The sequence below is a fragment of the Argentina anserina genome, chromosome 3 (genome assembly GCF_933775445.1).
Source record: "Argentina anserina chromosome 3, drPotAnse1.1, whole genome shotgun sequence".
Classification (NCBI taxonomy): Eukaryota; Viridiplantae; Streptophyta; class Magnoliopsida; order Rosales; family Rosaceae; genus Argentina; species Argentina anserina.
The window spans coordinates 4,132,670-4,157,763 of record NC_065874.1 but is presented as its reverse complement, the minus strand read 5'-3'; the positions used below and the strand labels follow the sequence as shown (position 1 = coordinate 4,157,763).

At 36.5% G+C, this 25,094-nt stretch overlaps 7 protein-coding genes and 3 non-coding genes across 12 annotated transcripts in view; 6 read left to right on the top strand and 4 right to left on the bottom strand.

Moving 5' to 3' along the window:
- The window catches only part of LOC126788605 (cold-regulated 413 inner membrane protein 1, chloroplastic-like), a 131,635-nt gene that overhangs the window by 39,845 nt on the left and 66,696 nt on the right, over positions 1–25,094 (bottom strand). The window contains exon 1 of one of the 3 annotated variants that reach the window (XM_050514615.1): positions 6,389–6,398. The exons of the other annotated variants lie outside the window; for them this stretch is intronic. The gene's annotated coding sequence lies outside the window, so the exon portion shown is untranslated. Of the gene's footprint in view, positions 1–6,388; positions 6,399–25,094 lie in introns of those variants that run through there. 3 annotated transcript variants of the gene reach the window in all.
- LOC126788588 (protein MEI2-like 5) lies at positions 268–6,395 on the bottom strand. Its single transcript, XM_050514592.1, has 13 exons — positions 6,260–6,395; positions 5,184–5,230; positions 4,970–5,095; positions 4,425–4,894; positions 3,796–3,954; positions 3,594–3,710; positions 3,314–3,465; positions 2,772–2,863; positions 1,712–2,660; positions 1,519–1,603; positions 1,346–1,414; positions 1,027–1,206; positions 268–823 (listed from the first exon to the last, which is right to left on the bottom strand). Exons 2-13 carry the CDS (start codon positions 5,212–5,214, stop codon positions 704–706), a joined length of 2,550 nt encoding a protein of 849 aa, XP_050370549.1. The 5' UTR covers positions 5,215–5,230; positions 6,260–6,395; the 3' UTR covers positions 268–703.
- Positions 9,120–12,630, top strand: LOC126785875 (uncharacterized). The gene is made up of 7 exons (XM_050511538.1): positions 9,120–9,338; positions 10,004–10,137; positions 10,218–10,352; positions 10,711–10,821; positions 11,075–11,359; positions 11,716–11,915; positions 12,438–12,630. The coding sequence occupies exons 1-7, from the start codon at positions 9,164–9,166 to the stop codon at positions 12,628–12,630; spliced, it is 1,233 nt and encodes a 410-aa protein (XP_050367495.1). The 5' UTR covers positions 9,120–9,163.
- Positions 13,886–15,728, top strand: LOC126788614 (60S ribosomal protein L32-1). The gene is made up of 4 exons (XM_050514624.1): positions 13,886–13,925; positions 14,042–14,145; positions 15,118–15,299; positions 15,390–15,728. The coding sequence occupies exons 2-4, from the start codon at positions 14,056–14,058 to the stop codon at positions 15,517–15,519; spliced, it is 402 nt and encodes a 133-aa protein (XP_050370581.1). The 5' UTR covers positions 13,886–13,925; positions 14,042–14,055; the 3' UTR covers positions 15,520–15,728.
- LOC126789654 (small nucleolar RNA U31b) lies at positions 14,211–14,295 on the top strand. The gene has a single exon (XR_007671570.1). It is a non-coding gene; the product is annotated as a small nucleolar RNA U31b (small nucleolar RNA).
- Positions 14,436–14,513, top strand: LOC126789636 (small nucleolar RNA Z195/SNORD33/SNORD32 family). Its single transcript, XR_007671552.1, has one exon. It is a non-coding gene; the product is annotated as a small nucleolar RNA Z195/SNORD33/SNORD32 family (small nucleolar RNA).
- Positions 14,583–14,669, top strand: LOC126789638 (small nucleolar RNA Z196/R39/R59 family). Its single transcript, XR_007671554.1, has one exon. It is a non-coding gene; the product is annotated as a small nucleolar RNA Z196/R39/R59 family (small nucleolar RNA).
- On the bottom strand, positions 16,810–17,730 carry LOC126785873 (pentatricopeptide repeat-containing protein At5g46460, mitochondrial-like). The gene is given in 4 exon segments (XM_050511536.1): positions 16,810–16,878; positions 16,880–16,963; positions 16,965–17,424; positions 17,426–17,730. Coding segments are annotated over 4 exon segments (918 nt in total).
- LOC126785871 (uncharacterized) lies at positions 19,507–20,370 on the bottom strand. The gene has a single exon (XM_050511533.1). It carries the CDS (start codon positions 20,368–20,370, stop codon positions 19,507–19,509), a length of 864 nt encoding a protein of 287 aa, XP_050367490.1.
- Positions 23,984–25,089, top strand: LOC126788612 (membrane protein PM19L-like). Its single transcript, XM_050514621.1, has 4 exons — positions 23,984–24,224; positions 24,334–24,553; positions 24,651–24,696; positions 24,783–25,089. Exons 1-4 carry the CDS (start codon positions 24,098–24,100, stop codon positions 24,864–24,866), a joined length of 477 nt encoding a protein of 158 aa, XP_050370578.1. The 5' UTR covers positions 23,984–24,097; the 3' UTR covers positions 24,867–25,089.

Here is a 25,094-nt window from a genome sequence, read left to right as displayed (position 1 = left end):
TTTGTGGAATTAGTACGGTCATATAGATACACCTACTTTCATGTATAATAAATAAACGAATAATGTGTACCTAGTAAGTACATATTGAAGGCATCACGCGAGCATAGAGTTATGCGGCACTATGTCACATAAATGCAATTTTAAGTGATGAGATCAATTCCCTTGATAAAGGTTATTTGCCAAATAAAAGCTGTGGAATGTTGAATACATATGAAAGAAACACAAAATAAAGGCAGCTGTGAATAATTTAACTTGGATAAAGGACAACAAATTCGATAAAAGCTCACATCATACACTTGGATTCCCATTTCAAGAACCCCCAATGCCAAAACATAAGCATATGTTTATCATTCACTGTACAGTTATGTACCCGATCGAACAAAACACATACCCGATACCTAATGGAAGTATTTGCAGACAAAACTATCCAATCCCTCGTGACCAAAAATAAGGGACCTCCACAACTATGACATGCATCTGGCAGCTGGGAGAATTCGATCCACCAATATGCTCTAACTTTAACTGCACATGAAGCAAATTGCCGCCGTTTCATCTAAAGCTCTATAGAACTACGAGCAAAAGGAACTAGTACACAAAATCCGCATGCTTTGTCCTCTGCCTCCTGCTTTGTACACGATATACGAGTCACAGAAGCCACAGCCACCTTCAAACATGGGCTGAGGGCATTCGTCTTGAACTACGGTCAGCTTTTATTCTCATCAGACATGCCACACTCCGGGCTTCCTGATGAACCAGCGTCTGACTCCTTTGGCTGAGAAAGCTGAATGTTCAAATTACAGGAGGGAAGATGTTCCAGAATGATCTACATAAAATGAAAAGATAAACAAAAAATACGCATGGGATCAAGCAAGTGTGTATGTGGTGATGTAAAAATAAGTACAGTGGTTCCACATTAAACTAGTTTCATGAAACTATTGCCCCAAAATAAAATAAAAACACAATAAATAAACTTGTAAACGTCATGAATGTTAGAAGTTTTGAAATGCTAATGCTTTATTGTGCTACCTGATCACCAGCCTCTGAACTCTCTGAGATAAAGAGAATCGGGCGACAACGCTTGTCTTCATTCATTAGGCTTGAATTTTGAAAGTGGGTTACAAGCGCTGCCTTCCCCTGGATTCGCCCATAAGCCAAAGAAGCAACTTTCTCACTATTAAACTTCTCCCATTTCTTTCCATTGAATGCCTGCATTATAATGAGATTGGTGTTTGATAAGCACTCTGTTTCTTGTGCGCAACACACTGGTACATGTCAGTGGCTAAGCCAAAAGTAATATTCACAAGGGTGTTAAGACCCACCCCTCAAGACAAAAAAGACAAAGTACCTGATAAAATGGGATGATGTGTGAAGGAGACAGCATATTTATAAATGCATAGCCCACGTTGCACTTATTCTGTATAACATGAATAAATTAAGGTGGCATAAGGGAGACTGAAGTTTAGATAACATTATTTGGAGAAAAATGTATAGCCTACTGTTGAAGAAACCAAATATTACCTTAAAATCAATTGGAAGATAGAGAAAATCATAAGTACCCTTGTGATTTTCATCTATTGCAGCAAGCAGCATTTTTGAGGTGTACCTACAGAACAACAAAGTATGAAAATCATAACAACCAGCCATTAGAAATTAAAATATATGAGAAGATGATTTTGTTTTAGAAACATATGACAGGATGATGGAGTCTTACTTATTTGGGATATTTTTTATCATTAATGTTGTTCGGGTATCTACCCCGCTGATAATCTTATCCAAATCAAGTTGAAACTGTCTTTTGCTATCAATCTGGTTCCCATTATTCTCAGCTCGTCTGCTTCTCCCACGGTCAGTCAAACCATCGATGCTTGTAGGAGTCGGTCCCATGTATGGCCCATTACCTAAAAACATGGGACTAAGCTTCGGTGAGGACATCATTTTGAAACTGGAGGAACTACTTTCAGGCACACTTCCAGGTATGGAAAACCCAACATTTGTAGCAGTATGAGTGCCCCTATTAAATCTCAAATTTCCACCACTGGGGCCTAAACCTATGCCTCCATATGCAGCAGGACTCAAAAATGATGTTTCCGGGGACTCTGGGACATAACTGAAGTGCCTATCAAATGGAATGCCAGATGGAGCAGATCCAACATGATGATGGTGAGGGGATGAGCTGAGGAAAGAGTTATGAGAACCTGGGAATGGATGAGTATGACCCTTCCCATTCGATGCAAGTTGATGTCCCACAGCTTTTTTAGGCCAAACAGAAGAATTGGTTTTTTCAAGAGTTGGACTTCCCCAAAGAAATTGTGGACCTGATAATGTTTCCACAGCTGATGATCCACTAGAAGTTGAAGGTCCGGAGGAGTGCAATGTTCCATGGAAAAGGCTTAAGTTTGGTTCTGGCAATGAATGTGACTGTTGAAATGCAGATCCCTGTGGTGAGTTTGTGTTTGTAAAGATATGATTTGAAATGTCACCCCTTCCTTGGCTACCAATAGGTGCCACTTTCAGAGTGTTTGATACTTGGGGATGCAAAATTGATGCTAGTCCAGGCAAATAGTTGCTGTTTGATGAACTCATGGTCCTGAAACCAGGGGATTTAGAAATGTTGTACATAGGACTATGTTCAGTGGGGCTGTTGAACTGCAGCCAGCTACCTGTTAGGAAGGTTGCATTGACCTCATTTTGTAAGAAACATGTAATATCAAAACACTATGCAAATCATTTCTTGATTCAGGCATACATGTCCAAATTGTCTGAAATTTTACCTGGAGGAGAGTTGGTTACAGGTGAACCCACTGGATGTAGATAATTCCGAGATTCATCTTGTTCAGGGTCTTGATTCAGTTGCAACATCAAGCTAAAAGGGATAGAGTACAATTCAACAGATTAGCCCCCAAGAAATCGAACAAGATTTTAGAAATAAAACATGGATAAAATAAATAATTAATTAATTAAATAGAGCAAAAAAGGGGGTTTGGGCAGTCCAGAGCTCAAAATGGGATAACCAAGAAATAACAAACTACAAGATAAACAAAAAGAACTCTAGATTAAACAACCTTCATTTAAGATGGTGTTCGCAACCATACGATTAATGCGCCAAAAACAGTTATGTGAAATATATGACTGGAAATAGTTCTCAGAAAGACATGTTTGAAACATGAATAAGAGGAACATAAATTCTTACAAAAAAACAGAAATTGTCAATCAAACAAGCTTCAGTACCCATTAAAGAAAATTCGTATCATAAAGTTATTTTATTAAAAAATATATAGCTCTATGCATCATATTATCAAGTACACATACGCACTTTCGACGAGCTCCTCCAGGGCGACTGGGTTCCAACTTTATGCGTTTACCAGCTATGTCACTCCGATTTAAGGACTTAAGTGCTGCTTCTGCAGCCCTGACATCATAGTACTCAATAAATTTGTGGTGTCTCTTATGTGGTGTTTCCCTTATCTGCTTTGTCAAAGAAAAAACAGAAATGGTGCTTATCACCTTCAGATTTGTAATAACAAAAAAGGGAAAGAAGACGAATTTTATATTTTTTTCTTATGGGTGGGGGTTGAAGAAGGTAAATATATCACCTCTTTGACTTCACCATAAGCCCCAAATATTTGAAGGAGGTCTTCATTTGAAACTGATGGATCCAAATTAAAAACTACCAAGGTCCCTTGATTGACGTCCTTTTCTGATGGGTTATCCTGGTGCAGACAAAGAAAATGAAAAGTTTAGAAAGTCATTACAGTGTGTCAAGAAATTTCTTGTAAAAACCAGAAAGCCGTTTACCTTCGGTATTGAAAAATGGATGTCAAGTTTCCTCCGTCGCAGCGGCTTGTTTTGTAACATACGCATAGCAGTTCGAGCAGCACGAATATCATAATAAGATATCATCACAAAGCCTCTATGTTTACAAGCAGTGTACAGTGTTCGAATATCGCCATATTGCTACGATTAAATTAAAATACAAGTCAGTAACGTCACATCAAATCTATTAAAGAAAATAAAAATCAATTATATGCTCAGTCAGTGTAACATTTCTCAACTAGACTCTAAGACCTTAGGTTCATACCTATAGCAAGGCATAATAATTAATGGGATAAACTTCTCAGTTATTTGTAGAAACTTCCAAGCAACAACTTTGTATACATGTGTGAAACAATTTTGTTTGACTGGTTGTACAGCCCTCTTTAAATTCCGCTTTCTCAACAACAAAAAAAAAGACCTCTTTAATTCCCATACAGGTGCTCTATGATATACAAATATAGTAATAATTTTACTATATTGTCAATATATTCAGAAAGGATATGCAACATATCAGCAGAGTTGCAAAGTACTTATGGGAACCAAAGCCATCTCAGATCAAATAAACAAACTATAAGAGTATAACTGCAATAAAGCGTCCTTATTTGAATTACCTCAAAAAGCGCTCTTAGTTCTGAATCGTCAACATTACTGTTGATATTTCGCACAAATAGTGTTCTAGAGGGATGCTCGCCATATGGATGTTCTCCAGCAATAGTTCCTGTGCCATTTGTATGGGAAGCATTAAGCATCCCATTCCCCATAGAACCATCAGATAAACTAACTCTTGAAATGCCAATTCTCAGACTATCCTGTGGATCAGTTTCCAATTCCATGCCACCTCCACTACCAAAGAGATCATACTCCTCCAAGTCTTCCAGGGACCCAGGCAACCCACTGAGGTCAAGATCATCTGCTATGCCAGCTAAAAGCTCCTCCTCGTCCCCAGGAAGCAAGCTATCAACTGCAGGAGTTTCAATATCATCGATTGGATCATTACCCTCCATATTTTGATGGTATTTCTTTAAGCCAGGTGAAAGATCATCAATAGATTGGCGGCCATATTCCACATCATTCAAGTTCACTGCGATAATACATATAACTTAGCATTTATACTAAACTTGACGAAGAAAGTCTTAACAAAATGGCTCAGACATACACTTTGGATGTGGAAGTACGGGTAATGAGCTTGAGAAAAGAGTTGCATCGCTGGAGGCGTGGTGGGGATCGGACCCAGATAAAATCCCCCATGCTCCTCCACCCACCATGTGAGATTTAGTAGAATCTACAAAACCAAGTTTATAGACATGTCAACCAGAAAACAAACAGGGATAAAGTCTGTTGCAAATATGATACAGAATATTGAGAATTACCAAAAGATGAGAGGTTCCAAGGCTGACTCATCGCATCTGGTCTCTGCCTGCAATGAACGCCACATGAGGGTTACTTCTAGTTATGGCAACATAAATAGAAGAGGAACAGGAAAAATGACAACAGAGTACTAGAATATCAGAGGTTTATATACATAAATTATATAGATATACACTGTGTGGGCTTGTGCCATCACTAGAAAGGCAAGAGTAGACAGATGCTACATTCAGAATGAGAAGGCATGCTGCATAAACAAAAAGCTCATTATCTGCTTCAAACCAAATCCAGCTGAGTTATAGCATGTTGGCATGAAGCATAAATGTCAAACCTTTATTTAAGCTACACAGTGGCTACACAAAGTTGCAAGGAATCAAACATAATCAAACCTCTATTTCAAGCTATATACAGAACAGGTGCAAACTTGTCACCAGAAAAGACACAAGTAGAAGTAAGCACCCCGATTGAAGGTTCAAGGGTTTTGTAGAAAAGAAACCGAATTCTTAGATCTTATGACTGAAAGGAACAAAAAAAAAAGAACATTACTGAGACCTAAGCGATCCCAACATTAAAATGCAATGCATATGCAATTTCCAGAAAATTGTTAGGAAGGTAGCTGTCTATTCTCAATAAATTTGCATCAATTTACAGCCATGAGCAACACAACCAGCATGAACACCAATATGGTCAACCAAAAGAACCATGATTAATGAACAGACTCAAAAGCAAAGAAGAAAAATTCTCATAGACGCATATTAGTGATTAGAGCTGTTAGTTCTTTGTCCAGGAATCATGCATATGAACTCTCCCCACATAAAAAAGCTGAAAACTTTTAATCCTATTTTCCATATTTACACAACCTCAAGAAAATCAAATACTCAATATGAACAAATAGCAAACAAAACAAGCAGCAACATAATCACCACAAACAACCCATTTGATCAAACTTAAAAAAGCTCAAACCTTTTCACGCAATCAACCAAATCAAACACTCAAACTCAACTCCCACAACTCAACTCTGAAAACCCATTTGATCAAAGTTGCAGAAGACAAAAAATTGATACAACTCTGTGGGAATTACCTCAGAGCTTGTGTCACAGTGTTAAGACGATCGCAGACTCAACTCTGACAGAAGAAGAAGCAGGGCTTCATGCAACTCCTGACACTTTCTCTCTCTATAAACCAATTTGGAGCTTTTTAGAGAGAGAGAGAGAGAGTGGTGATGATTGGACAAGAGGGAGAGAATAAAAACTAAAAAAGAGAAGAGAATGATTGAGAAAGAGGGAGTTTTAGGATTTGGGGTTATGATGATGGTGGTGGTGGATTTAAATTAATAAATCCTTGGTTATCCTCTCTGCTTTTGTTTTGGATTAAGTTTTTGCAAATTAAATTAACCAATTGGGTTGCTTATTTTGTTGAATTCTTATCCACAGTATATGCCTGTAATCTATATGGTAAGTTACGTGGTACTTCACAGTTGCGTATTATACTCTCTTTTGGGAATCTTATAGTGATTATGATGTTGGATTATGACAGTGAATTTTGACAAAAATTTTGGATTAGAGGGGATTTACTAACACTGGATCATTAATTAGTAAGGCACAATGACACATCATCATGTATTCAACCATTACGCCTTAAGGATCCTCAATTAATTGAATAAAGTAGTTCATAAAACATGTATAACATAAGTGTATTTTTTACTCGTGTAATTTAACGGATAATTTAACTAATATCATAAATGTCAAGTTCTATAAATTTGTTGAATTTTCTTAATTTGTTCTCTCTTATAGTTCATTCTTAGCCTCAATATCATAAAGGGCTAAAATTGCATAAAAAGTATCAACTTTTGCATGATCAAATATTCAAAGTGTTGTATTCAGTATTAATGGCCTTGTACAGCCATTTTCGTTATAGAACTTCGCATAGACATAAACAACACTGGTAGGAAAAGTTTTGATTTAAACTTAATCGTGCGTTAATTCATATGTTGTGTGGTTGTTTTACGCTTATTGGTCAGCGAACTATGATCTTCAGATCAGCCGTGATTACAATGAAACATATACAATTCATATTGCCTTCTAGAGGTGAAGCATCTTAAAATCTTTGAAAGCAGAATTTATTTTGCCGTTGATAGCATCATAGTATGATACCAACTCGAGTTTTGAGAGTCTACGTTTTAATCGTTTAGAGAAAACTTTCCTTGAAAGGATATGCATATTGAAAAAGTTGGCTTTAAACTTTCTAATGAGGATTGTTGATCAAACCCAAAGGCACTCCATGCCAAAGCCAAAGAAAGCTGCACTAGATTAAAAGCATGAACTTGTTTCCATAGTTTTTTGTAATGATTATTCATTTGGAAACAATTGGCTAGACACTATGATATAATCTAAACAAGCTTGGAAGTTTTTATTAGAAGCACTACTTCAAAATTTTGATGGATCATAGAACTATGCAACACTGTTCCATAAATAAATTACTACAACATCAGCATAGCACAAGTGGCTGCTTGATCGAACTCATTAGATTGGTTACTGTTATAAAAATCAATGATATATTGCATACATAATTTAATAAGCTGAATTATAAATAATTATAAAACAGAAATGAAGAACACGAAAAGAAATTCAACAAAAATACCGAACGATTTGTGATGGAAGAACTAGTCGAGACGTGTGTAATACCACACTGTCCTTAAGACGTTTACGCCTCCTCTACCGGTGCAAGGATGCTTGGCGCTTGTCTCCCAAGATATAACGACTAAACAATTCTAGAAAGTTGCACTACTAGCTAGATTCCTCAACAAACTCGAAAGGTACCTCAATCTATCACCAGAGAAGAACTAAGAATGTGTTTCGAATGAGATCATCTTACAATGAAAGGATGGTGGCTATTTATACTGTGAGGATTTGCAATCAGCAATTAATAAGATGGCTGTTACATAAATAAAAAAATCATAACATATTTGAGTTACATATGTTACAAAATTTTCGGAAATGCATTCCGACCCTCAATTCGGTGTTGCATTCGTGTCCGCAGGTTGCACGAGCATACACGAGTTTCCCTTGCGACTTTAGGATTTGCACCCCCCCTGCGCGTGCGCGAGAGGGTATAAGGGGATTACACACTTTACAATCCATACACAATTGATTCTATATAAAGGCTTTTCAACAATTCTCTTTTCCAATGTGGGACAATTATATTTCCCTCATTCTAAGTAGCCATCTTTGAGTGACAATTTCTTATTCACCCACAAACCAAATTACACAAACAAACATATGATCTTGTAGCCCTCATTATGGAGAACTCAAATCTATGTTCATCTTTGATTAATTATAAGTTTAACTTAATTTAATTAATCAATTAAAATTTGATTTTAAATTGTTTTTCCAACCATTTTCCAACAGTTACCACATTTTAGATCTCATCAATCAATTATGTATAAAATGGACAAGATATAAACATACATAGTAGTTCTATTTGGGGGCCACATATTCCTAGATACAAGATTAAGACATTTTAAAATCTACAGTTGAATGAACAAAACACGTCTTGATGACATGAGCATTTCAGCCAACTCGTAAAGTTCCATCATATGTTGGAGAGTACAACTATTGGATTATGTAGGCACAACTCTTACAACATACATGCCATATTTACACGCAATCCACATGAGATGTAATCCTTGCAAAAAATACATATCACGACCACATACATGTTTGAAAGTGAAAATATAGTGTTAAAATCAGTAGCAAGCACAACAAATTTGACTCGCTCATGCACATTGATACCATGTTAATATTATCCAAGTGTTAAAAAAACCCCGAGAGATTTGTTAATATTGTGATACCGTGTAGCTTTGTTCCAACTTCCAAGTGTTAAAACACATGTTAAATATCTTAAAAAACATGTTAATATTATCCAAAGTGTTACAACTGAAACAAAGCTACACGGTTTGATTGTCAGTGAGGGAGTCCGCTCAAACATGCAGAGAGCTTCCATTCTCTGTTCTTCAAATCCACTCCTCCCCACTCATAAACTCGCTCCCGCTTCCATTCTAACTCGCCACACTCGTCCTGACTCAGTCTCCTCACCTCTCCGGCTTCCCCCGAATCCTCTGCGCAATTGCCGCCTTGCCCTCCCTCCTCTACACGCCACAGGTAACTCGCCGCTTCACTGTCTCAGTAGGGCTCTACAGTTAGATGGGTTTTGCTTGTTTCAGTGTCTTGCATACTGGGTCTGTTTAAATTTTTGTTCTCGATAGCTTCTTTTTTTTTTTGGTTAATTTCTTGATAGCTTTAGAAGCTCTAAAAATGGAGGGCTGCAGTAAGTTTGAGTGAAACTTCATATTTTTATGTAAAGTTTACGGACACATACTTAAGTAAGACTGTAAGCTTATCCAACAAGACATGTTAATTTTCTGATGCTGTATGAAACTCTGATGCTTTAGTTTCATGGGCTTTGTATTGGTTTCTAATAGCTATAGAAGATAAAAAGATGAATCAATTCACTAAGTTTGAGTTGAAGTTCATATTTATAGTTTGAGATGTCTGTGAAATACTTTAATACTTTTTATCATATAAGAAATTTATATGCTTATATGCCGTGTGAAAGGTTATTACTTTTAAGTTTCAATGACTGTGTAAATGGTATCATGCACAGTCTTGTTCTGTAGTTTCACAAAATTGTGTTGGTTGGATTATTCCGGGACCAGTGTATGTGTTAGATGAATGATCAATTGTATGTGCAAGGTCTGTGGTAATTCTATACTTTGGCTAGTAAGTTGTACAATTAGTTAATTTGATTTTCTATTTTGCCGCTTCAGCCACTGAAGAGATTGTTGAGACTGCTGAAGAGTCAGGATTTGTTAGTGTTGGTTATGTGGCCAATGTCCATGGGCTTCAAGGAGAAATTCGTGTGAAACCTACCACTGACTTTCCTGAATTGCGGTTTGCTGAGGTGAAATGATCGAACTGATTTGCAAGGTTCCCTTGACGATTATTATTTACTTTGTTGCTAATTTGATGTTTTTGTATCAGCCTGGAAGAAGATGGTTGCGACAACAAACATTAGGCCAAGAACGAGTTCAAGAAGTTGAGCTGGTCGAGGGAAGAGGACACCCTGGCCAGAAGATTTGGATACTTAAATTGAGAGGAATTGACAATGTGGACCAAGTGAGCTTCTCATGAGCTACAGTAAATAATGATTTTAGTTGTTCATTTATTTATTTACTTGTTTCAAATTTTCAATTGCAATCCCTGTTAGTTCTGAAATGCATAGCCACTTGGGTCTTAGGAGTTTTTGTTGTACTCTCTCTCTCTCTCTCTCTCTCTCTCTCTCTCTCAAATCTTCACCTCTTTTAATCTACATGCATAAAACATTATGTTATCCTGATGGTGAAACCTTGAGATGTTAGATTAGATAAGTTTATGATTAAGCCTCCATAGGTATCTGTCTCTGTTTTTCTGAGAACAATCAAAACCACTTTGCATTTATCATGAATCTCATGTGTTTGTAACCTGCTGATTCCAGGCGAGGCAGCTTATTGGTTCAACTTTACTTGTGAGGGAAGAAGATAGGCCACAGTTGGAAGATGGAGAAATCTATACTCGTGATCTTGTCGGAATGAGAGTTATTCTCAAGGTTTGTGTTCAAAATTTATTCTTATATATATGGCTTTGTTCACATATGCATGTGTTTCTTACAGAAATTTTTATTTGTATCCCTAAAGTCTACTTTAAGCAGTAAGGTCATATGCTCTAAATTTTCGGCTTCTGTTTGTGGGTCTCCAATGACGCACACATTTATACCCCCTTGGCATCTTTATCTTGAAAAGTACTGTCTGACTGTTTCACCAGCCTATATTGTTTAACATCTCAAATTCTGTTTCTTTCAGGAAACAGGTAAACCTGTGGGAGACGTGGTTAATGTTTTCAACAGCGGAGCGAGCGATCTTCTACAGGTCATGCTTGATCCATCGCTTGATATTCTTGACTCCACAGGCAAGCCAAAGCCCGCAGGAACAACACTATCTGGTCACCTAGTGTTGATACCATTTGTTGAAGAAATTGTTCCAGATGTTGATATGAATAGAAAAGAAATGCAGATTACACCTCCAAAGGGACTCCTTGAACTAAATTTACTCTATGATGAGAGGTCAAAGAAAGAAAGACGCCAGATTGTGAGGCACACTCCCTTGTTCTACCTAATGAAACCAGTTACTTATTGTTATATGAGTTCAAAATGAAGATGGACGAATCTAAATGGCATTTTGATTTTTTTTATTTTCAAAATTTTTTCATTCTTTTCCAACAATGTTTTTTATATTTGTTTCCTACAAAGTATTACCAAGTAGAAGTCGTATCTATTGGTTGTCAAAATAGATGAGCCAAGCAATTAATAAGATTTAGGTGAGCTAAAGTTATTAAGAGAAGAATTAAGGCATTACCATTTACATTTAACATAACTTACTAGTTGAAGTTATCATATCTTTTAGTGGTAAACTGATGTCCTATTGATTTCTCTAATGTGGTGCAGGAATGGAAAGAGAGAAAAAAGTCTCAGAAGCGTCTCATAGCAGCAAAAAAGAAGCTGTGTGAAATGGACCAAAAACATGTGTTTGACGGACTAAGATTTGGAGAGAAAACACAACGGAGCTTACTTGCTGATCAGATTGTTGGTGTTAATACACTGTTACTTCAACAAGCTTTAAAAATTGCGGAGGTACATTCTAAAAGGTGAGTTATCTACATTTAGTTTCTATGTCATCTGAATCATGAAGGAAAATCAATGTTTTCTGCTTCTGCAATTTAAACCTAAAAGGAAAATGGGATTTCAATATCAATCAATAATATGATTGATATCTGATCGTAGGAATCTGCTTCTCCTAGCTTGCAACATGCGAGTCAGTACCAGGAATGCTCTTGCTTGGGTATTATGCTCTTGCAAATGAGGTTAGCAAACCAAAGAAGAGAACAAAAATATTCATCACTCTGAATGAAGCTGCTGTAAACAGCACCAATTGAAATCTTGTTTTAAATCTTGTAATTCACTAATTCCCCAGAAAAATTGCTGACTATGATAAAAGAAAGCGGCTACCTGGACACGTATTCATACAGACATAAGTATATGATTTTGTTTAGACTATAATATGGTCGAGTAATCTACATAAAAATATGTTTCCTTTAGGTGACACTGTGTACTGTATTATAGAGGTCTGTTCTACTGCAATCTAACTTTTTTCTGACCTCTTGATTCAGATTGAATGTGACTGAGATGGTAAGTGCACTTAAAGCAGAAGCAATGAGTAGTACTCTGGAAATATCGGAGAAATATCTCATTTCTTCTGCAAGTGAAGATAAGCTGGGCACACATTTCCAATTTCAAGAGAGGGGAGTAGATCTTATATCTAAGGGCAAGGTTGCCATTGCTTTAATTGTAAACAATATGTAATGACAATTGACAATAATCTATTTTTTTAAAATTTTTTTAAGATAACATCCCCAAACCACTGGTTGTTTATTAAATATTCACACAAAAAAAACAATTTCTAGTGCCCTGGTTTGAACCTGGAAATTGATTTTCCATAGAATGTGCTACACCGGATTTGTTATTCAATTTTACGCATAAATTATTTATAACTGTAATAACATTACATCTAGGCATTTTGCTAGGTATAATGGAGCTTATATAGTGAAATTGCAAACCACAAGTTTTTAAAACAAACTACACTATATGTAATGACAATAATCTAATATTTTCAATTTTTTTCTTGATACCCTCGAATGAAAATCAAAAGGCAGTCACTTTTATGACATAAGCAGGCACACAAATATTTAGGGTGATAGACAAATTTCAATTTAAGATTACAACACCAGACCATTGGTTGTTTATTTATATATTAACACACACACACAAAAAAACAATTTATGGTGACAGGATTCGAACCTGGAAATTGATTTTCCATAGCATGTGCTACACCGGATTTGTTATTCAGTTGTACACATACATTATTTATAATTGTAATGACATTACATCTAAGCATTTTTACTAGGTATAATGGAGCTTACAGAGTAAAATTGCAAACCACTAGTTTTTAAAACAAACTACACTATATGTAATGACAATAATCTAATATTTTTAGTTTTTTTCCATAGCATGTGTTACAATGGATTTGTTATTCAATTGTACGCATAAATTATTTATAACGTAATGTTCTTACAATCTAGGCATTTTGCTAGGTAAAATGGAGCTTATTGATTGAAATTGCAAACCATTAGTTTTTAAAACAAACTACACTATATGTAATTATAATAATCTAATATTTTTAATTTTTTTCTCGATACCCTCGGTTGAAAATCAAAAGGCAGTATACTTTGTGATATAACCAGGTGTCCTGATACAAAAATATTTATAGTGATAGACAAATTCCAATTTAAGATTCATCAGACTACCCGTTGTTCATATAAATATTAAAAAATAAAATTCCGATGCCAGGATTTAGACCCGGAAGAAAAATTAGAATTTTCCGTAGCATGTGCTATACCGTATTTGATGTTGTAACCTATGGCTACACGGGCAGAAGAACTTATCGGCTTTATGGGCTGCTTTAAACAGGCCTTGCAACTAAAACCCGACCCAAATTACACAAAAGAAACCCTAGCGCACTCTCTCTCGGCTTATATAATGCCCCCACCAAGTCCCCATACTCAAACTCGAGCTAGGCCGCCCAGCTAAACCCTAATAAGGTCCCGCCTCCCTCTCTCTAGGGTTTCAGATCTATTTTCTCATTCCATTATTATTATTATTTCATCTGCTTAATCTAACTCTGTTTTGAATCTTCTTCTTGTGTTTGGATTTGCAGGAGGTGAGTTAAAAATGGCGGTTCCATTGTTGAAGAAGGCGATCGTGAAGAAGAGGGTCAAGCAGTTCAAGAGGCCCCAAAGCGACCGCAAGATCTGCGTCAAGGTAATTTCACTTTTGTTTTCTTTTTTGATTTATTAATAGAGTTTGTTTTTTTATTTTTTGGGAGTGAAAATGATGATAGTGATTGTCGCCCCAGTCTTATTTGCATCTCAAAGAGATGTAAGGTGGTGATTGACATACTTTATCTGATTCCATTTTGATGTATGTTTACTGTGGAAGTTTGGATTTTTATGTTTACATATTGATGTATTTAGTGATTTGAGGACTCTTGTTGATTCAGTTGTGTTTGGGTTTTTGGTTTGTCTAATGTCAAGTGTCAAGGGGAGTATGCATCAAGAAGTGATGATTTGTACCCATTTTTTTCTGCTGTTAAATGATGAATATTTACATGCACTACCATCTGATCTATGCTGCTTATCCCCTCGTCTTATTTTTATTTTTTACAATGATGATTTTGATTGTTTTTTTTCAAGTATATGTGCAATCCATGATGCAAACTTTAACCCATTTGCCTGATATCAAATGATTATCCAGTTAAATATCACCATCTTTCGGCTGAGATTGCAATATGTAAACCTTCTTGCTCGTTACTTGATTGATTTGGTTCTTAGATGATGATTTGGGTTTTTGGTTGTGTTAGTTTTTTGTTTTTGTTTTTGGAAGTATTTATCAGGGACTGATGTAGAGTTACCCATGTGCCTGATTGTGATTTCAATTCAACCAGCCTTCAGAGTTATGTTTGCTCTGATTTTGTTGGTTTTGGTTGTATGGTAGTGTTTGTGGATGTCAGTATTTGTTTGCCTATGGTATCTAATGTCCAGACTTTATTTGTAGCTGGACATTTCGTTTACAGGGCATACATAGAATCTATAGAGGTCTTGCGACACAGGGAGCTTTGTTTCTCTACAGCTTTCTGTTACTTTAACCCTCCATACATCTTCACATGTATTCACTTGTATTTTCTATCATTTGAGAGATTGAAAGCATTTGTGAATAATTGCGTGTCTTTGACAGACCAACTGGAGGAGACCTAAGGGTATTGACTCTCGTGTTCGAAGAAAGTTCAAGGGAGTTACTCTCATGCCAAACATAGGTTATGGTTCTGATAAGAAGACTCGCCATTTTCTTCCCAACAAGTTCAAGAAGTTTGTTGTCCACAATGTCAAGGAGCTTGAAATTCTGATGATGCACAATAGGTGAGCTGCATTACATTGTTTGTTCTTTCCTTTTTCTTTGTTGTATCTCACATGTTTCAGTTCTGATCCTTTTGCAACCTTGTTATCCAGGACGTACTGTGCTGAGATTGCACACAATATCTCGACAAAGAAGAGGAAGGAAATTGTTGAGAGAGCTGCCCAGCTTGATGTTGTGGTGACTAACAAGCTTGCAAGGTTGCGTAGCCAGGAGGATGAATGAGCTTGTTTTAGCCATCTTTTGTACTGGTTCTTTTGTTTTGACCTGATGATGAGTTGTAGACAGATTTTTAATACTCAATATCAAAAAATTTAATCGTTGATTATTTCTATGTTGTGCAATCATACACTGGATTATCAAGAATTAGGTGAAAAGTGTTTCGTCATCTAGGCTTTTGAAGTATGGAAATGGCAAGTTGAATGTTTTGTCCACTTCCTGGACACGATTTGTTGCCTGTTCATGTCAATCTCTTTATTATCACTAGACTTAATTCAGATTTCTAAGTGAATTAGTACATGATGGCCAACATTTACGGCCGGAGACAAGTCATTGGACATGTTGCTGGAATTAAAATTGTATCGTATCACTCGTCGCTCGTAGATTAACCACATTTTCATCACAGTTTCCGATGAATTGAGAAGCACAAGGTCTACTGTTCAAGTATTTGGAAGCTCTTAAGTTCACATTCTACTACTCTCCCACCAGCAGCAATAGGTATACCGACCATTTCAATCGCTGCAAATTCACATTCTTCTACTCTCCCACCTGCAGCAGTAGCTATCCCCCCCCTTTGTTACGGAACTATTCTCAAATGAAGCACTTATTAGTTATTACTGGGTTGCACTATAGGAATGCTCACTGAACCTCATCTAACACTATTTTTCTTAAAACATCAGTGAGTCGAAATGCTGAACTTGACAGCAAGTCTGTTAAAAGCACTGTACGAATTGTGAAAGTGTAAACAATGCTCAGAGGTCGAAAGTCTCTTCGATGTAAGCTTGCTAGAGACATGTGTGAGTGGTTGACAATACTTGTATGGTGTTTGAGATAACTTGCAGTGTACGTGACTATATAACAATATGAAAAAAAATCTGCTTTTCAATTTTGCGCTTTCTTTCTCCTTTGATATCTGTTTCATTGAATCTTACTCTTGATTTGGAGTTGCCAATGGATGTTCATGACCTTTCTAAGTTCAAGTCGACTCATTCAAAGTCGGATAGACACAGCCATCAAATCCCACTCTCGTTATGAGTGTTGTTTTAGTAACACATATTCCGCCCTACTACACCAGTGCGTAAACCAAGAAGGAATAGTGATCAACTGATCATACAGCACCTTCAGAAGGTTGAACACAAGGCTACAAAGACATTGGTTGACCTCGGCCATCAACTAACGGTGAATTGAAGAGCAACTCAGCAAGCCTCTCTTAGTGATGGTACATCATCTTCTTTTCTTTGATTTAGTGTGTACATCCGTGCTAAGCAAACCTCTGATTGTTTCGAAAAGTTCATTTCAATTTCCGACTAACAAATCTGGCTTGAAAACCTTGTGGGAATTCTCTATTTGCTTGCAGTTTTCATAGAAGTGTTATAAGTGAAGCAGCTAGGAACTCATCAAAGCAGTCCCCTAACTTGACAATCTGACCATGAACCTGAACACCGGCCTGACTCTAAACTCCCCAAATTTGCACAAGCTGTCACCACACACCCAAATGTTGTCAAACTGGGTTGTACACCAGAAGCCACCATCTCTCCGAAAATTACCAAAGCTTCCTCACTCCTCCCATTCTGGTCAAGCCCAGCAACCATCGAAGTCCACGATATAGCATTCTTCCCAGGCATCACCTCAAACAACTTCTTAGCACCTTCCACCCTTCCATGGCAAACACATCCATGAATCATCGAGTTCCACGCAGCCGCATCTCTCGAAGGCATTCCCTTAAACAAGCTCTCTGCCATCTCGAAAGCTCCGAACTGCAAGTACCCATTCATCATCGTCGTCCACGACACAACACTCTTCCCCGGCATCCCATCAAACAGCTCCTTAGCCTTACTCAAATCCCCACAATCCAAACACCCTTTGATCATCGCATTCCAAGACACCAGATCGCTCTCATGCATTTCGTAACAGCCTCAGGGCATCATCAAGCCTACGCCGTCGCGCATAACCGGTTATCATTTTGGTGTACATATCGACACCAGGCAAAGGGATTGTCTTGAAAACTAGGATAGCTTCATCTAGTCTATGGTTTTTAAGGTGATCCGAGAGCAGTGACTTGTAAGATGGGGCAGTTAATTTGGTGTAACACATCAAACCCAGGAAGCATTTGGAGAGCTTTGTGAGGTTGTTGTGGAAGTTAGAACCTGAAACAGCAAATGAGAGTGAAGATTGGGATACTTTAAGGTTTAAAAAACTGGCGGGAACTCTGAGCATGGCTACTTTTAAGCCGAAAAAAAAAAAAACAGGTGCCAGCCTAACGAATAACGACATGAAACGCTGCTTGTTTCTTGTTTTTGCAGGCAACTTCTCGGTACTCATACGTATGTGTAGTGGTTCTTTTGCTTTGACGAGAACAATGAGTTATAGGCATCTCTACTACTATATCTCGAAGTCTGATTTTAGTGTCAGACTGTCAACAGTTTCACAAAAAAATTGAACTGCTCATGTAAAAATGTGATTTACCAAAATAAAATATATTAAGGAGGGTTAAAATTGTAAAAGACAAATCTTTTATAAAACCAGCATCTCACAAATACTCTTTGTACACACAATTACATAGAATGATTATACTTTAACAAAAAAATTACAAATGAATTTGACGTTTTCATTATATGAACAAATAACTTGTGTGATGCATTGATATAATTCACAAATAGGACGTGCATTGCATGAGGACCAAGCTAATATCTTTACTACTAAGCATCTTAAACTCTATTACACTAATCACACACGGGATTTTCAGTTTTTAGTTCAAGTCTATTACTCATGATTATTGCCAAGGTATAAAGTGTTGGTAAATTATATGGTCCAATTGCTATATTTATAAGAAAATAAAAAAACATCATTTAGACAAACAAGATGCATAAGTATAAATAAGATAAATAAGTATAAATAAGATAAAATCAAGGACTAAAATTTCGATGGTTTAAAAAATGAAAAATTCGATGGAAAATTTTGAAAAATATCGATATGAGTAAAACTATTGACAAAATTAATGGAAATTTGAATAAAAACATGGAAATTATATATGAAACGTTTCAAGATGATTATTTGACTAATTATCTATTATATTTCATATGAAAACCTTGTACAAACATTAGTCCATAGTTAGTTATAGTAATATAAGGTGAAATAGTCGTTGAGAATTTTTAATTATAATTTATTATTTTACCTATAATAACCAAATTACTACTACTATATTTATATAAGTGCATCACCAATCCACTACTATAGGAGGTAAGTGACGGTCGCTAGAGTCTATATAATTGGGGAGATAGAGTGTTGTATAATTTTTTTCCGTGGAAGAATGAACTAATGAAGAAAAAGGATATTCAGAATAGATGTTATTAATAGTGATTTTATTTTTGAAAGTAGTTAAAAAATATTTTATAGTTGAATAATTAGAGGTTGAAAAAAAATAAAGTAGAAAAGTTAATTAGAATTAGATATTTTATATTTTAAGTCCAGATTCGTTTTGAGTAGATATATATTATAAAGATCCAACAAGTAAACAAAGTTGAGGTTAGTTCTGTTTGTTGAGCCTTTAAGGAAATAAGGGAGAGAGCAGGGTTCGAATCTCCTCACTTGGGAAATGATTTTGAGCTGTATTTTGGTGAAAGGAGGCGCTGCCACATGGATAAGCAACATGTGGGCTAGAGCTGATATCGCGATATTTTGAAGAAATTTGAAAATATCGCGATATTTCGGACAATGTTGATAATTTCGTGCGAAACTAACTTGGTAGGTTAAAGATATATCCTCATATGGATTTAAACGATATTTTCGTTTTTTTTTTTTTTTTTTTGGTTAAAGCTGAAAATTCAAAGACAAGAAAAGGGGCAAACGCCCAAACAGAGGTTCAGCCATAAGCTGTAGCCCATTACAAATAACCAGTAAGCATTATTGTCCAATTCTCAGCTCAACAGATGAGAGAGGAAGCAGGACAAGCAACGCACAAAAAGAGGAGCATATGCTCCGACACAAATAAAATCAGTGAGGACAGGGGAATCCATCGTTTCTCAGTACCATTGTTAGAGACGGTGGGGGAGTCTCCGACCAGCAGCGAAGACCCACCGTCCGAAAACCAAGTTTGGCTGCCTCATGTGCAGCGCGATTAGCTTCCCGGGGAATCCATTCCCAATCAATCCGATCAAAAAACCGGCACCTCCAGGTAATTTCTTCCATGATGATTGATGTTTTCCAATTAATACAAGTGCGATTTGTCTGCAACTCAGATATAACATTCTGAGAATCAGAGCGGAATCTCACTGATTTATAGCCTCTTTGTAAGGCAAGATCCACACCAGTCAAGACAGCACGGGCTTCAGCAATCTCCGCGTTCTCTGCCTTCAAAACAACAGCTAAACCCCCCAAATGATGACCCAAATGATCAAATATCACAACCCCAACACCACCTTTCAATTCATCTACCCAACAAGCATCAGTACACACCACAACTGTACCAGGGAGGGTTGGAGATTCAGAGAAAGTAATCATAGATGCAGGGATATGAATTTTGGTACTCAGAAACTCAAAGGCAGCATATGAGCTAAGAGAAATCACAAGTTCAGGGGAACATGGAGTGGCCCTGTAGACAAAACGGCACCTAGCTTTCCATATAAACCAACAAATGAAGCTGATCATGGTAAGAGCCCAATCACGATCCTCCTTACTCTTATATGATTGATAGTTATGTAATAACCAACAATCAAATGTAGTAATGGCTTGCATATTGATCTTCATACCCAATGGGGAACCAAACCACACTAACTTGACCCACGGACATAATAAAAGAGCATGTTCAATTGATTCATCTTCACCACCACACACAGGGCACTTGGGGTTGGATTTCATTTTGATTGATAGGTTGAGAAAAGTAGGGGTAGCACAGTTGATAGCCCTCCAGAGAAAATGTCTAATCTTTGGGAGAGTGGGCATTTTCCAAATAGTCTTCCATGTTGCTTTGTTGATGATGTGAGAGGAATGACTCTTATTAGCGTTTTTTCAGACCTTGGATAAAACCGATAAAAGTCATAAAAACCTTTAACATCATGGTCAAGTCTAAAACTTGGTTCTATGTCCTTAAGGCAAAATTGCCTCCTCATTGGTACTATAAAGAATTGATGGCAAACGTCTCATATGATACAAACGACATTCTTCTTATGGTAGTAGCACTCCAAACCCCAAAAACAACGAACAAAGATTGTGTATGAACTCTATCTTGAAAACAACTCATTTGATTTTCAAGGCTACTAAGAAAACTCTAGACAAAAGAAGAGGAGGAAAGATGACTGAATTATTATTATTATTTAAAAATGTGGTGTAACAAGCATTATTATATACATGTAAAGTAAGAGTTATGACTTTTCACCAAATTTGTTTTTGTAAAAATGTGAATGGTCATGATGATGCAGTGGTTTACATGTATATGTAACTTTATACATTTTCAATTAATTATTCATCCACTAAATTATAGAATTTAATATTTTTATATTAAATTAGCTCATGACATACTCCGTGGGTGAATCTTGTATTTTTTTTCTAACAGAAATTGTGGAAAAACAAAATGAAACAGATAGTGGGTATTTATCTTTTCAACACATTGGTATCATCCATTTGGACTAAATTGTAGGATCGTGACATTCTCTTTCTTTTTCTCATTTTATTCTTTCTTTTCAAATTACAATCATATCATTTCAATCATAGTCAGATAAATTTTGAAATTTAAGAAACCTTGGGCAAGTTGGGTAGTTCAAAAATTTAAACTCTCATTTTCCTTCTTGTTTTATTAATAGAAAATTTTCCAACATAAAGTATGGGAGTGCATTTGTACAGAGCTTTACTCCATTTTCCTTTAAACTTCAGTCCAACCGTGGTTAGGAGTTTAGAGTTTAGAAAATTGAAACTATTCTTTTAGAAATCTCAAGTAATGTAGAGAATCAAAACATATGGGGGGATATTCTAGTTGACGATGATGACGATTTTGAAGCTTGAAGTTAGTTTAAACATTGTTCTTGTTTTTTTTTTAAATATTTCAAGACTAGTTTGTATTTTGATATATGTTATGCAAAGTGATTTTGGATGAATTGCATGATTTTGATATGTATTTGTTATGAAGGAATAACAATATATTATGTTTATTTTGGTTACAAATTATGTTATATGTATAAAACTAATGAATACACAAGTATGACTTTTTAAAGATTTCAAAGCTTTGCCAGAGCTGCTTCTTGCATCTTGCTTCTTTCCTTGCTTCTCCTTTTCAGCCATTTTTGGCCTTCCTATAAGGTAGATGATAACCAACTTGCTCTTATCACCTCTTTTCACAATTACACAATCATAGGTACTGAAAAATGCCTTGCCATCAATATCATCGCACTACAAAAAATTTGAGCAAATGCCACAACGATTTGTGGGCAATTTGTGGCCTTTAGTGGGGTGGGTATTGCTTAAAATCCCACAAAACTCATACAAATGTGGGATTTTAAGCAATACCCACCCCACCAAAGGCCACAAATTACCCACAAAACATTTGAGGCCTTTGCTCAACCTTTTTGTGGTGTCGGTTCAGCGGAACACGAACACTGCATCGGGCTTCTCCGGGGTTCTCCTATAGAGCATAACCATTTTACCCCAACCTGAAAAAGAAATCATGAGTTAAAATTATGAGTCAAACAATAGTGTGTTCTCACAATCCTAATTTCTTTTAAGTAAGTTTTCGCCCACATATATATGCTCAGGTTAATTGCGTTTCTGCAGTTAAATAATTGCATCATATAAATAAATTACTACAAACATCTATTGCCAAATTTGTCACAATTTTCATTGCAGATAGTACCCCAAAAATCCATGAAAAGTTTTCGCATAAATATCAAAACAAATTATCGGAAAAAGTTAGAGTGAAAAAGGAGAGAGAGAGAGAGAGAGAGAATTAGGGGTTTAGTGTTGTAATAAAATTTGTTGCAAAGCTGGGTGAGTGTATTTATATAGTGAAGGTGAGGCCTTGATTCAAGTTTGACTTTCCTTTCCGCTTTTTGCTTATTGTTAGAAAAAAAAATGCACTTACAGTTTCAATTTCATCTCGAGAATAACTATACACAACGAATCTTTGTGGTGACAAAAAACACAAAGTTACTTATAACTATTTCATATAAAACATATAATAATGATTATTATCAATTTTCACACTTTTTTTAGGGGATCATTTTTTTTTGCACTCAGGAAGGCTGATTTTCTCCCAATTTTACTTTACGAACTATTATGTATTACGTTACCGCCAAATCATTGAGAGTGCTTCATAAAACTCGGAGTTAAGGTTTAGTTTTCTCTCTTCCAACTGCGTCACGGCACTGTGCCAATCTTCAACCGTGTCGACTGTTGTTGAGCATGGCCGATCCGGATTCACGGTGGCGAAAGTTCTCTGGAATAAAAACAGGTTCACCATGTTCCTCTCTTTTTGGTTCCAATGGCTCCCTCTTTGCTTAGAAGACTCTCTCTTTGGTCCAGAGGGTTTGTTAGCGAGTCTAACAAGATAAGCATTGAAGCGATTCCGGACTTTGGCCGGGGTCGATGAGTACGTACCTGGTAGGAGGACTTGAGCTTTTGAAACTCGGCATTGTCACTACCTCACTGGGATCTCCATATACCAATTGAGACATCAGGTTTACTTTGATTATATAATATACAATATACAATAAGTGATACCCTAATTAATTTTGACGGATATGAATGAATTTTAGTGTACAACAACACCTAACTTGTACAGTCATTAATTAAAAATTTTGGATGAACAAAATACTAGTTACTCTTCCAATTTTTAGTAACTCGACAGTTTAAGTCTTTATGTTTCAATTTCAACTGATCACTATTTATACTTTTAAATTTTAAACAATTTGGTCATTCTGTTAAGTCTTCGTCCAATTGCACCGTTAAATTGTTGACTTGTCAAACATCACATAAGAGGAAAAAACAACTTAACGATGTAATTGGACGGAGACTTAACCTGAATGACCAAATTATTTAAAATTTAAAAATACAAAGAGTGATTAGTTGAAATTGAAACATGAAGGACTGTCGAATTACTAAAAATTAGATAAATCACCAGTATTTTGTGCGATTTGGATTCTATTTACTCTTTGCTCGTTGATTCATTTTGGAACCAAACTTCTCTTTAAATTATGAAATCAAGTTATTTTCGTAAAAAGAGCTATTGTGAAAGTTTCGGGATATTACAATACCTAATCAAGTTATTATTTTTATGTACCTAAGTACACACCAATACTTTGGTCTAAAATACTTTGATACGCAGGTCTGAAGAAGAAGAAGAAGAAGAAGAAGACTTCAAAATGTGAAGCAAGTAAGAATCTGGCATTTTTTCTTGGCTTGCCTTGATCATGAAGCATCAGTTTCCCTTTACAACCCCCACACAGCCTTAGGAATTCCAAACATCCTTGGCAAGGAAAGAACCAAAACCCTTCACGCAAAAACACCCTTTATTATATAAGACTCTCTCTTTCCCTAACATGTTACAGACAACAAGTACTACAAACCCTTTTCTTCAACAGCTTTTGATCTTACAGAAATGGCCGGTCAGCAGATGAAATCTGTCGCTGGTTTGCTTTTGGTTCTGAATTTCTGCATGTATGTCATTGTGCTAGGAATCGGCGGCTGGGCCATGAATAGAGCAATCGACCATGGTTTCATTATTGGTAAAAACTTCTCGAATCCTCATTTTTTCGCTTCTTTGTTTCTCATCCCTTGACAGTTTTAGCTTACAAGGTCTAGTGACACTAACATGGAGTGACATGTCGATTGCAGGTGCTGATTTCAATCTTCCTGCCCACTTCTCACCCATATACTTCCCAATGGGAAATGCTGCTACTGGATTCTTTGTGACATTTGCTTTGATCGCCGGAGTTGTTGGTGTTGCTTCAGCCATTGCTGGACTCAACCATCTTCGTTCTTGGACATCTGAAAGCTTGCCATCTGCGGCCGCAGCTGCTACCATTGCATGGACTCTCACTCTCCTCGCCATGGGGTACCTTACTCTTTCCATTTGTTTTCCCTGCCTGTTTTTAACGACCCTTCAAGATCACATGGTCTCTTCATCTTATATTAATAAGTACATCTTGCAGCTTTGCTTGGAAGGAGATAGAGCTCGAAATTAGAAATGCCCGTCTGGTAAGATTCGAAGCAACAATATTGAGTACTCTCATTCTTCCGGATATCACTTACTGAAGCATACTTGCTCTAACCTTTTTTTGCAGAGGACAATGGAGGCATTCTTAATCATCCTTTCAGCGACCCAGCTTCTTTATATAGCAGCCATCTATGGCTCTGCATCAAGATGATCTTTGAAAAGTTGAGTCACTTTGGTGCTGGGTGTGCTGCGTTTGCATTCTTTTGTTTATCTTACCCTTCGTAGTGTTGGTGTGTAATGGTGTGATTGGTATGGCTTACGCGTCAAGGGATGCACAAAAATACAATCTACATTTTCGTTTACATTTTTGTGAATATTCTTTTACCTTGATGGATTTGAAGCAGAAGCTAATAAATATGTTGATTGTTGAGTAATGTTT

What these genes read in the sequence shown, in the direction of transcription:
- LOC126785875 (XM_050511538.1), top strand. Translation starts at nt 9,164, where the DNA reads ATGCAGAGAGCTTCCATTCTCTGTTCTTCAAATCCACTCCTCCCCACT. An exon ending in CCCTCCTCTACACGCCACAG is followed by an intron (nt 9,339 to 10,003) that starts GTAACTCGCCGC and finishes TTGCCGCTTCAG; the next exon opens with CCACTGAAGAGATTGTTGAG. An exon ending in GCGGAGGTACATTCTAAAAG is followed by an intron (nt 11,916 to 12,437) that starts GTGAGTTATCTA and finishes CTCTTGATTCAG; the next exon opens with ATTGAATGTGACTGAGATGG.
- LOC126785871 (XM_050511533.1), bottom strand. Translation starts at nt 20,370, where the DNA reads ATGAAATCCAACCCCAAGTGCCCTGTGTGTGGTGGTGAAGATGAATCA.
- LOC126788614 (XM_050514624.1), top strand. Translation starts at nt 14,056, where the DNA reads ATGGCGGTTCCATTGTTGAAGAAGGCGATCGTGAAGAAGAGGGTCAAG. An exon ending in ACCGCAAGATCTGCGTCAAG is followed by an intron (nt 14,146 to 15,117) that starts GTAATTTCACTT and finishes TGTCTTTGACAG; the next exon opens with ACCAACTGGAGGAGACCTAA. An exon ending in ATTCTGATGATGCACAATAG is followed by an intron (nt 15,300 to 15,389) that starts GTGAGCTGCATT and finishes CTTGTTATCCAG; the next exon opens with GACGTACTGTGCTGAGATTG.
- LOC126788588 (XM_050514592.1), bottom strand. Translation starts at nt 5,214, where the DNA reads ATGAGTCAGCCTTGGAACCTCTCATCTTTTG. An exon ending in TTGGAACCTCTCATCTTTTG is followed by an intron (nt 5,096 to 5,183) that starts GTAATTCTCAAT and finishes TTGGTTTTGTAG; the next exon opens with ATTCTACTAAATCTCACATG. An exon ending in ATAAAAAATATCCCAAATAA is followed by an intron (nt 1,604 to 1,711) that starts GTAAGACTCCAT and finishes GTTGTTCTGTAG; the next exon opens with GTACACCTCAAAAATGCTGC.
- LOC126788612 (XM_050514621.1), top strand. Translation starts at nt 24,098, where the DNA reads ATGGCCGGTCAGCAGATGAAATCTGTCGCTGGTTTGCTTTTGGTTCTG. An exon ending in CTCACTCTCCTCGCCATGGG is followed by an intron (nt 24,554 to 24,650) that starts GTACCTTACTCT and finishes TACATCTTGCAG; the next exon opens with CTTTGCTTGGAAGGAGATAG. An exon ending in AAATTAGAAATGCCCGTCTG is followed by an intron (nt 24,697 to 24,782) that starts GTAAGATTCGAA and finishes CTTTTTTTGCAG; the next exon opens with AGGACAATGGAGGCATTCTT.